Raw genomic sequence first — 12,271 nt, forward strand, 5'->3', positions numbered from 1 at the left:
GTGTGCCACGAAAGGCCGTGTGAGTTCTGTGGGTGTTCCGTGAGGAGTGCCGCGTAAGTGCCGAGTCCTACAACGAGTCCCGCGATGAATCCCGCGACAGTTCCGGAGTTCCGAGCGAGTTCAGAGAATTCGGAGAGTTCCGCGAGTGAAGGGAAGTGTGAAATCCGCAAAGAGGATGAGAGACCCCCTTCAAGAGTGGCACGACGCGGAGTGACGGGATCGTGAGAGTGCAGCGACTGAGTGGCGCGAAACTGTGTGTGTGGAAAGGCACGAGGTAAGGGGTGAATCACTGTTGAACCTAGCTCCAGTGAGGAGTGCTAACTGTCGAACTCGACAGACATTGAGTGACTGGAGAATAGACATTTTTAAATACAATTACACAGGCCAACAATAAAAAACATTTTTTAATAATTTTAATTAATTCCTGTGTTATTTGGTGTGCTGATACTGATAATAATGATAAAAAATTTGTTATCACCCAACAATTTCTCACAGTACAGTTAGCGGCAGACGATGCTTTTGTTTTGTGTGCGTGCAATTTACCTGCCACTGGCTGGACTGAAGTTCATCACTGTCCGGTCTGTGGCCGGGCGACAATGGTACGGTCCAGCGGCATACACACAGTGCTGCCAATTAGTATTTTTGGCACAATGCTGAATTTGAATTTTTGAAAAATTATGTTGCCAGTTATTTTTTGCTGCAACAACTTAAACTTTTCCCGCCTCCTGTACACTCCCGTTTAATCTTCGTCAGACCTGTCTTCCCAATCGTTCCCACCATAAATATAATTTTGCCTACCATCTAATGACCCAGCATGTGCTGTCGTCTTATCCCCGCTTTGGCGCACGTAAATTGCCTGTAATTCTCCTCCGAGCCTTGACAAGAAGTGCTATGTCCTGCAAGCTATTAGAGCAGCTAGGTTCTGAAAGCCAGCCTTACGTGAGTTATTTCAGGCACGAGCACTGGTCATTTCGCTCGAGCCCTCGGCACGTTGTTGGCTTAATTTCCCACAGCAGCGCAGTTCCACCCCACCACCTCTCTCCAGCCTTTCCAAGGAACCAGACACAGTTGAACGCCCAGTCGTCAACCCCAGCCTGTCTTGAGGCCACAAATCCAGTCTCAGAATGTATCGCCTCTGCCCTCTAGTGGCAGAATTGCGAGTTATTTCCCCTGAGTGTTTGAACACCCGCTAAATGCCTGCCCCCTGGTGCCTCACGCATCAAACAGTACCCCTTAGTTCATTTCCAAGCCACCCGAGCACTGTACTAGTCCCCTATATAAGCCCAATTCTTTAGCAGTCGCCTCGTGTGAGTCAATCTCTCCCTGTTTTGGACACCCCTCAGTAGGTCGCGCTGACATCGGCCAGTACCACCAACTTCGAGATATTGTAGGTAGTATTTCTCGACCACTCCCTCGGAAATCTTCGGAACCTTTCGGTCCAGAAGCCGAAGCCTCCCCCATTTCTTTTGATTGACGTCGTCTTTTAATTACGAGTCGATGCCGCCCCAAACTTACTTCGCGCTGCGACAGCAGACTGACCACACCGCATCGTCGGCGAGCCGCACATCAAGACTTCACTACGGTCGTTGTTTCAAGATGTAATCAGCTAGACAAGGGATGTGATCCCTACAACTTTAATAATTAATAATTAGTCAGTCTGCGTACCTCGTAGAAATAGTCATTCTTCGTTAATACATAATATTATCTATCTTTTGAATCCTGGAAACGTCCGCAACAACCACGTGTTCGCGAGCTCCGCACCCTGGCTGACGCTAGAAGCCATCTCCCTGTATAGTGAGTTTTCGACAAACCTTCATCCCCGACCACAATCATCTTTGTTAGTAGGCATTTTCTGCCTATTTTGCTAACTGTCTGTGATCATGTTCTGATCATGTTTGATTCGGACCTGTTAACAGACAGGGTTCAAGGGCCGGATGCGGACCTAAGAACACCACCCTCGAGTCCTTCCTCCAGCAATGAGGATGACTAAGGCACCCTGACGGCTCGTTAGCAGCTCAACTTCGGCCAGTGAACGTCAAACCTCCTGTCCTTCATTTTTTTTTTATATCTTCAGAATAACATTAAATCATGACGTTGAAAAGATCCGAACACCAGAAATTTTTCTTTCGGGACTTTAATCACTCTAAGTGTACTGGGATTGTAAATAATTAACCTGTTTATTATTTCTGATTCTATTTTAATTATGTCCAATGATTAATGGTAATTTTCTAAGGAGGGCTGGCCCATTCTATAGATAATGTAATTTTAAATCCATGTTAATATAATTTAATAATTTTAATATATTTATAATATATTTATATATATAGATGCATCAAATATTATTTTAATGTGAAAGTAAGTAAAAGTTAAATAAACATAGAGGTACTTATATCGAGACGAAATCATGAGTTATTATTTAGCCTTGTAATACTAAAAGATCCACCAGTTACACAAGTTATCAAGAGAAAGTGAAGTGTGACAAAATGGTAACAGAGCTTGGGTTTACTCTGTTATTATGATGTGTAACAACGCAGACAAACACATTTGGTCCTTTACATTCCATAGCAGCAACTGAACTTACCATAGCTGATGTTTATACTACAACCGATAGCGTAGTCAGACCTGCACACGCATCTCTTCCCCCCTTGTATAGCTAACTGTATGCCATGGCACATCTGTTGTTTACAGAGTAGAAGCAGACTTCGTGGCAACATGTCACACTTTTTTTACTTGTGGTGATTTTGTGCTAACTGAAATTTACAGACTTGCTATTCAAGACTGGGGCAGTAAAATTTACATCGCACTAAATGAATATGCGCCATTTTGAAAAGGTATGAAGTGAGGGATTGGTGTAGTAAGTTTTAAAAATCAAACACAGGTTATATATTGGATACTCTTGATTCAGTGTTAATAAAAGTACTAAAATATTTCAAAGGTTATGAATGTCATTAAGTTTTTTAAAAATTGAGCTGTTTACTTTCTTTTTCAATGCAATGAGTAATAATGTGAATAACATATTCAAATTCAACTATTAGATTAAATATTTCTATGCATAGTAAAACCTTGAGTTTAGTGCACCTTTTAAATTTGTGTAAAATTCAATAGTTTATACTGTAACATACACTACTTCTACCTCAGTTCAGTGTTAATAGTATTTTTTCATTTAAGTTATTTGGAAGCACTAAGTTAATTAAAAATAATAATTTTATTTTCATTTATAATTAACTTGGATAATGTTTCAAACAATTAATAGTAATAAACAATAATTCAGAAGTTAGCCAAATTTTTTTTCCCCTAATTTAAAAAAATCATTATCAGATAATATGCATGTAATATTAAGTAAAACAAATGAATGTAAAAGTTTAAAATTTAATATGAAGTACTTCTCGGTTAATTTTCTTATAAAAATAAGTTATGATACATTAAAAGTACACATTTAAATTCTTGCACTAATTTGTAAGAAAACCAAAATAAAAACTATACTTACTTGAAAGAACTTGCATCTTTGCAACCTATCTGTAGAAGAAATAAATCTTTCACTTCAATAACATCAATTAAGCCAAGTGGAATATTGTAGAAATTTTCTTTCGGTTCATAGTAAAACCTGTAGTTTGAAAGTGCAAGAATTCCATCAGTAGTGGGTCCGAGATATTCAACAGCTTCTCCGCAGACTGTTTTAAATGGCACACACAGCTTGTTTCCATCACATTGCATTGGTCGCTTGGGGTACAAGTCTTTTGCACTGACATTGCATAATGAATGTAAGTTTTCATACTGATCTGCAATATCCATTTTTTCCCTGAAAAATATCAGACACACACAGTCAAAACTTACTTTACACTGAACTTGAACAAGTTTATCAAGGAGGAAAATAAAAATACTGGTGTGTAAACATGAACAAATACACTTTCATCACTTTATTTACTCTGTGACAATCACTCTTGCCTTCTATATAAATTTAGGACCTAACATTATTTTAATGTTGAATTGAACAAAATGTTTGTGGCTCAACATATTGCAAATTAAAATAAACTTTTCTGAATAGTCACACATACCAGCCCCATAATTTTGTCACTATGTTTTATTTTACAAATAATCTAAATAAATACTCACTTTAAGTTTCAAGATAGTCTAAAATAAAGTCAAACTTGTAGATGCATCAACCTGTAAGAGCCAACATTTTATAACAATAGCATTTACAAATTTAAACAAAAAGAGCGTGAAAAATAAAAACTGATTTACAAAATAATGTAAATTTATTTTAACTGTATACTTGACTGCTGTTAAAAACTGACATTGGCAGCAGGTTTAGTGTCTGACAAAAGTCTTTAAAGAGGTATTAAAAGTTTAAATTATTATTTTAAGGATTGGGTTTGGGGGGGAGGCAGAATAAGTCATGAAAATGAAAAATAGTGCCTTAGCCCCTGTCACAGGAAAACACTAAAGATAAATGAGAAATAAAATCATAAATGTATATATAGTCAAAAATATTTATATTGGTTAGAAAGAATGTCTTGAGCTATAAGTGTGTTATGAATGTTCCTGAAATGCAGATAACAATCATATCTAAGTTAATATTACTGAAGTAGTTTTTTCCTCTTTGTAGCCCTTCATTTGGGGCAATGTCAAAACACATGCAAAAATCTAAGAAAATCAAAGTATTAGCATGCATACACTGCCGCAGATGAATTACAATGATTCAAAACAAAAACTTGGGCTTCAAACGTGAATTTAGGCTCGTTGATCTAAAAATCAGTTGGTGCTTTGACAGCAATACGATAGGAAATGTTACAGTTGCGGACCAATCTAAAAATCTGAGAGGAATGATAAGGGAAGTGGCGCGGAGGAGGGGGAAGAGGTGACCATTGAAATTTGGGTGGTATAAAATACAAAATAAATTTCGAAAAATAATACCCCCTTAAACTAGGGATGGGTCGGTCCCGGTTCTCAGTTATCGGTTTCGTTGGTTCTCAGAAAATTAACCGGCACTACGAGAACAGTAAATATAATGTCGGTACCGGTGCCGGTACTACAGAAAGCAGAACAGCTAATACTTTCCCCGGTAAAACGCCGTGGTATATTGCTGAAGACCAAAATGCACACATTTTTTAACTTCACTTAAGCCCCATGCAACAAGTGAATGGTTCGTAAATCTTTGAAAATTGCAGGCGACACTGACAGAGGAAAGTCACCCCTTCCCTCCCTTCACCCTCTTGTCATGTGCTCAGTGCTAACCCGCCAGTGTGAATAAATATTTCCATTTTTTTCAAGCAATTTTTTATTGGTGTGCCTAAATTAAATACTGATCCAGCAAAAAAAAAAGCTGTTAGTTTGCATGATAAGATATTGCTGCACCACAGGATGTTGGTACAGTGCTGCTCCAGCATCTAGTAACACGAGAATCAACTGTGCTACCTAGAGGCTAAGTGACTTGTCTAAATTATGGTACAGTAGGTCATTGATGAGTCATGTTAATCAAATACACCATTTATTATGGTATACTGTATCTTTGGTGCAACTTAAAATGTGTGGAGGTTAACCTGAAACCGAGAACCGAGAACTGGGAAAAAAGTAGAAATGACACATCACTACCTTAAACCCTAAAAAGATACTGTAATGTATTTCTGAGTCATGTAAACAGAATTTGAATTAACTAGTAGCCAGGGTTGGGACTTGACGTGTAAAAAATGGTTTTCTACACGACATGTAAAATACACGTAAAAAACACGTAATTAATGTAAAAAAAGTAAAATACATAAAAAAACCTTTGTTGTCATTTTATATTTTTAATAATATTATTAAATGTGGCCTGGAGCCTGTTAATGTAGAATATAAGTCTTTCCACACAAGTAGTGGCCAAAGCTTGATGTCAGCATGCAATTTATATGATTGTGGAAGGCAAGTAATGTATCATGTGTATTCTAGGAACATTGTTATCTTATCACTACATGGAAAGGCAAGAGGCGAGTATGGATGTGACACTCACATATCACCAGAGTTCCCAACCATTTCATATTACAGTGACAGTGAGACACACTTCTTCTAGACCAAATTTGGCTAACAAGAAACAGATTCAGTGATGTAGCAGATGTTGTTATGTTAGCAAGACTCCTTCTGTGGTGAGAATCTGAGATTTATTATAACTTCTAATAATGAATCATGGTGGCAGACCACTTCATAACATATATGGAGAACATAGTTTTGTTCATATAAAAGTTGAAAATAAAAATTGTGCTAAATGCTGCTTCTGTGAAGTGATAGTAAAAAACACTGCAAAGAAGCGTCTCAAAGCTCATAGAAGAATATGTTGTAGAAAAAATCCACAAGAGCCAACACTCGCAGAATGTTCCTGGCTCTACACTCGAGATGTCAGTTGAAGATGAAGAGATGGTGGACAATCCTTTGCAGCAGGAGGACCTACAAACCAGTTGTTGTGGCAGTTCAACATCACATACTGACTTGGATAAGGAGTCTACTGGTTCTGCTAGCCAACCTACAAAACGCTCCCTCAGCTCTACATCAGGAGATACAATAACAAGTTATATTGACACTATGAATGCTTCTGAAAAAAAAAGAAATTGACTTAGCTGTTGCTAAATTTGTTTTTGGTTGCAACATTCCATTTAGTGTTGTGGATAGTGTGCATTTTAAGGACGTGCTGCAGAAATTGTGCCCTGCCTACCAATCCCCTGGGCGAAAAGTAATTTCTAACAGATTACTTGATGACGTGTACAAGGAAGAATCTAAACATACATATATTGAGCCTGACTCTGTTTTACTAATTTATAGGTGGAAAAATGAATCCAATAATACTAAAAATGTTGTTGCAATGCTACACAATATCAATGCAAGTACTGGAAAACCAAAAAGTTTGTTTTTGGAGGCTTTTGATCTTTCAGGTGAGTCAAAAACAGGAAACAAACTATGTGAAATTGTAGAAGAGGCATCTGAAAAAGCTAAGACACTTATAACACACATATTATATTGTACTGTGTCTGATAATGCCAGAAACATGGTTAAAATGAGCAAATGCCATCAATTATGGCATTTTGCCTGTAACTCTCACACTGCAAATCTGTTGGCTAAGGACCTTCTACCAAAAAACATGTCTTCAAAGGTAAATGAAGTTCTGAAAACATTCAAACATCCAGATCAGTAGAGCCAACTTTTGTCTTATAGTGGTTCTAGAGTTTGTCTTGCAGTGGACACTCACTGGTGCTCTCAACGAGATTCCTGTGCTTCTCTGAAAAGCAACATTACATCAATGTGTAAAGTGGCAGCTAGCGATGAATTAGCCAAAATTTCACCACAAGTGAAATGTCTTTTCTTTGATGAATATTTTCTTTCACAAGTAAATGATACAATTGCGCTCTTAGATCCTGTAAGCCAGCTCATTAATGCTTGTCAAAAGTCAGACAGCAGTGTTGCTGATGAAATAGAAATGTGGACGTCACTACAGTTACCTGATGGTCATAATGACAAGCATCATCATCTTGAGAAGCGGAGAAAACAATCTCTAAATATATACAGCATGTCAGCAAATGTACTTTACCCACAATATCAAGGTCAGAATCTTAATGAAGAACACCACAACCAAGTGGAAGGATTCATATTGAAAACTTTGGATGCAGAAGGTCTCTCAAGTTTTCAACAGTATCGGGAAAAGTCTGGAATATTTGGTGACCTTATCAACAAAGGCATTAAACCTCCAAAAACATTTTGGTTATTTGCAATGAGGCACCATAAGCAACTAGCAGATTTGGCTAACAAATTACTAAACATTTCAGAATCATCTGCGCAATTGGAGAGTTTTTTCCAACTGGTAGTTTGTCCATAATGCCAACAGTAATCGCCTTTCATTTGAGAAATCAAAAAAACTAGTACAGATTTATTACTCTCTTAAAATGAAAGATCAAGCATGTGATGATTATTGACTACCCTTAGTCAATGTTGTGTGCCGTTTATCATAATTTTCGGGCACAAGTTTTGAATTCTAAGTTTAAATTTTCATTTTTAAAGAAAGAAAACCAAAAATAAATTTGCATTTTTAATTTCATTTAAATTTGATTTCATTACTGTACTCTCCGACGTAATCTTGTGCAACCCAGTGCACCTGCGCTTGTTCGCAGGCCCAATTAGATATACGTTTGCTGACGATTGGTTATCGCGGCATCTCAGCTGCTGTTTGCATCACGTTTTCTCCCTGTAACAGTATGTCTTTTCGTGCTAGCGAACGCTACCCCAAGCCCAGCGTTAGAATCTTTCATTTCTCGGAGGGAAGCATAGGTAAGCTGTTTGGCAGCACGTCGAGGAGCATATTACAGTCCTCGGCGACGCCTCGGGACGGTCCACACGACGCTTTTCCCAGACGACATAGCAAGTTTTGACCCCCCTTCCCTCTTCTCTCCCCTGTGGCTTCTTGGGAACTTCAACCCAGAGCATCGACCTCCAGTGAACCTGCGCAGGGTACATGGTCACTCCAAGGACATACGCCCTTGTCCAACAGAGCCCTCAGCGAACCCTAGCGGTGGCAAAAATCCTTAACCTGGCTCTGCCCACTGGTTGCGAGTGCGCCCAGTGCACTCTAGCGGACGTTTCTGTGACCCTCCAGCCAGTTTCTCCTCTTGGCCGCCAGAGTTCTCTCCTGTCCCTCCATTAGCCCCAGGATGTAGCAGACGCCTCCGGCGAGTCAATCCCTTTTTGTTTCGGACACCCCTCAACAGGTAATGCTAAAATCGGCCAGTGCTACCAACTTCAAGATATCGAAGTCAGAGTTTTTTGCGATTCCCACTCGGAGAACTTCGGAACCCTTCGGTCCGGACGCCAAAGTCCCCCCCCCCCCCAACCTTTTGATTGAGTTATTCCTTTTAATTAAGAGACGCGGCCCCTCCGGGGACACTTCGCATCGTGATTCCAGACGGACTGCATTAGATTATCGGCGGATTGGCGAGACGCACAGCAAGACTTCTGTCCGGCCGTAACCGAAGATGTAGTCAGTTAGACAAGGGATGCTATCCCTATAAATTCTTTTAAGTAGATTAGTCTGTCTGTACACAGCATAGTAGTTATTTTTTTAATATATATATTTTTTTTAATATGGAAACGCCCGCGATTCCGTAATCTTCAGATCCGGACGTGCTACGCTTCGGGCTCTAGAAGCTACCTTCCCTGTCTGGTGAGTTCCTATCAGTTTTATTCTCCGACCTCCCCTTATCTTTTTGCAGGCATTTTCTGCCCAGTTTGCTAACTTTCTGTGTACCAGTTCTGATCATGTTTGATTCGGACTGTTCACAGACAGGTCCAAGAGCCGGATGCGGACCTAGCCGCATTTTCGCATACTCCCTGTCCTACAAACAGGCGCCCTGACACCATGTTGACTGCTGGACTCCGGCCAGCGAGCATCAGACCTCCGGTTTTACAATATTTACGAACCTTTGGAATAACATTTAAATTATTACGTTTGAAGAGATAATAACTATATAAAACTTTCGTTCTGGACTTTAAGAGCTTACATTGGGATTGTTTGTGCCTCTTTGTATTTTTATTTTGTTTATTTATATTAAATGAAACCTTTAATAATCTAATTAGGACCGGCCCGTATTTTTAACATATCCAAGAGCTTTTTAAATTATGTAATTGAAATTATATTTTAACACATTTTAATACCTCTTATATATTTGTCTCTCATTACACTGTTATAAGTTTCATCATTTAAATAAATATAGAGTAATTATATTCAGACATAATCACACCTTGTTTCTGTTCATTCCTCATCTCCTTGTGAAACTAAAAGGTCCACTGTTACAGCAGTATGAAATGTCAATGGTAGTATTTATGTATTTAATCTTATTTACCTAACTGCCACAACGTAACAGTAGTGAAGTGGTCGCTTGGTTATTTTATAATTAGTGAATATTGGAATTTTAAACATATTTTTATTACTATAAAAGAAGCTACATATTAAGAATTCAAGCAACTTATTACATATCATTATTGTGTTGTGTTTACAAAAGCTAAAATAGTTTACCATCAGAAGTTATTCAGAAAACAACTGTTATTTCCTGCATAGAGTGAGGTGTAGTGAGAAATTCCGTATTATCATATCAAGGAAAGAGATTTAGCATAGCATAGCATAACACTGATCAAACAAGTAGGTAAAAGTTAAAGGTGGAAAAAAAAACCTTTTCATAAACACATTTAAAACTGATTAACATAATTTAAACAATCGTGCATTATATGTAGATAGTAGATAGTGAAATATATGTCTGAAGAGTACAGTACATGTATGACTAAGTTGTGTTTGTATATGAATGACTGAATTCAATTTGCACTGAATGTGTTGTTTAGTATGTAAAACCTTAACAGAAATAATAATTGAAGTAATGTTCTTTTTTGTCTCAAACCATTAATTTAATGTTAGTTAATTACACCATGAAAAAAACTGTTTTTTACATTACGTTTTTTAGAGACAGGTGTTTTCGGTGAAAAAATTTGCACAATTTCATTACTTTTTACGAGAAGATTTCGGTATATTTTTCGCTATTTTATCAGTAGTTTCGTCAAAAATTTCGTTGATTTTAAAACTGCAATATGAGGTTTATACATATAAGTTCTACGTGAATGTGTTTAATATGTCATTTAAGAGTAGAACTTCACAGTTTCATACATAACTTTACCAAATATTTGCACAGAACAAGCAACAATTCAACAACTATGCAGAGCAAACAAAACAAATCTATAGATAGCACACATCAAAAATGAAATGAAAGTAAAGTAGGCCAAGCAAAATATTTTGAAACAATATACTACACATAAATAGGACAAACCCAGACAGTATTCCTTCAAGTAACAAAATGAATTTAAACATACACTTAGTCGGACATTGCCAAAGTTAACATCAGTTCCATGTTATCCGCACGAAGGTTTGTCCTTCGGTCAGACATGATGTTGTTATACATTGAAAAGGACCTTTCTGAGTCAACATTGTTGGCAGGTATCCACAATGCCTTTACAGCAGCATCAACAAATTTACTATGCTCTGACTTTAACGATAAAAGAATTGCAACAGGATCAACATCTTTACCTGACTTGCACAAACTTGAAGCCTGTTCCCTGAATACAAAATATGGCACAATTAGTTCTGCTGTTGCAAGATCCTTGAGCATAGGGATATTTTTTACTAAAAGACAAACATCACTACTTTCTACACTACATTTCATAATGTTTCTATGGTCAAAAAGCTGACCAAGAGATGAAAAGAAATCTTTTGCAGTGTCAGAATCTATCAGCTGGTTCAGTTTGCATAAACTTTTTTCGCCTACAGATTTAAACAAACCTGTAAGTTGTGTCTGACTGTGTTTTGGAAGTTTGGAAAGTGCAGCAGATGTTTTTTCAAAGAAAAAGCAGTCATTAAGCAAGACAAAACTCTTAGACAAGTCATTCAATTTTGAATTGAGTGTGTGTGCCATTGGAATTTTACTACTTTCTAGTGTTAACAGTAAGTTGCAGCACTGTGCACAGTGTTCAACAAGCATTACAGCTTGAGAGTGTTTCTTGTTGACTTCACACGAAGCCAAAGCCTTGAAATAATTGATTGCAACACTTTCTTTTCCACACTTACAACAAAGCCAACAACGTCATGTAAAAATTCATACAAATACTCTACGCTCTTGAACCAAGAGTTCCATCTGGTTATAACTGGGATGGGGAAAAGTTTAGGTTTGCACCTTTCATCGTTCAGATACTTTTCAGTCAAAAATTGCATGTATGCATGCTTTCTTTTCCGTGTGTTCAAAAACCAGTTTTTGGTTTGTATGACACAGTTGTTCAAATCACTTAACTGTATGGCCCAAATATTTCCACCAAGTTCAGTTTGTGAGCCCAGCACTGTGTATGAACCAGATCTTCAGACACCAAGATTCTGATGGCGTTGATGCACTTTCCCATATATCTGGCAGAATCTGACGTTATCGAAATAATGTTCCCGTAATGAATCCCTAACTTATGAACAATGCCTACAATTGCCTGAGAAGATTCAGTAGCATTTGCATTTGTTAGAACTTTAACAAAACCAACTAAAAGTTTTTAAACAGACACATCCCCACAGCCAAGCACTTTTATTAGGAATACGAGCACACACTGTCCCTTTCTATCTGACGTTTCATCGCAGAGAATGGAAACTCTCTGATCCTTAACAGCTTCTTTCAACCTCTGTTCCTCCTCGCTAACAACCACTGGAACATAGCCTTTCCGTATTCTACTGGCAGACGGC

The 12,271-nt window shown here is 37.8% G+C and overlaps 1 protein-coding gene across 4 annotated transcripts in view; it reads right to left on the bottom strand.

The window, feature by feature from the left end:
• LOC134529370 (myotubularin-related protein 4) overlaps positions 1–12,271 on the bottom strand; it is a 263,105-nt gene that overhangs the window by 196,746 nt on the left and 54,088 nt on the right. For all 4 annotated transcript variants that reach the window (XM_063363357.1, XM_063363359.1, XM_063363356.1 and 1 more), the window contains exon 4: positions 3,488–3,799. In XM_063363357.1, coding sequence (XP_063219427.1) covers positions 3,488–3,799 — 312 coding nt within the window. The remainder of the gene's footprint in view (positions 1–3,487; positions 3,800–12,271) is intronic.

This window comes from Bacillus rossius, chromosome 2 (assembly GCF_032445375.1).
Source record: "Bacillus rossius redtenbacheri isolate Brsri chromosome 2, Brsri_v3, whole genome shotgun sequence".
In the NCBI taxonomy this organism is placed as follows: Eukaryota; Metazoa; Arthropoda; class Insecta; order Phasmatodea; family Bacillidae; genus Bacillus; species Bacillus rossius.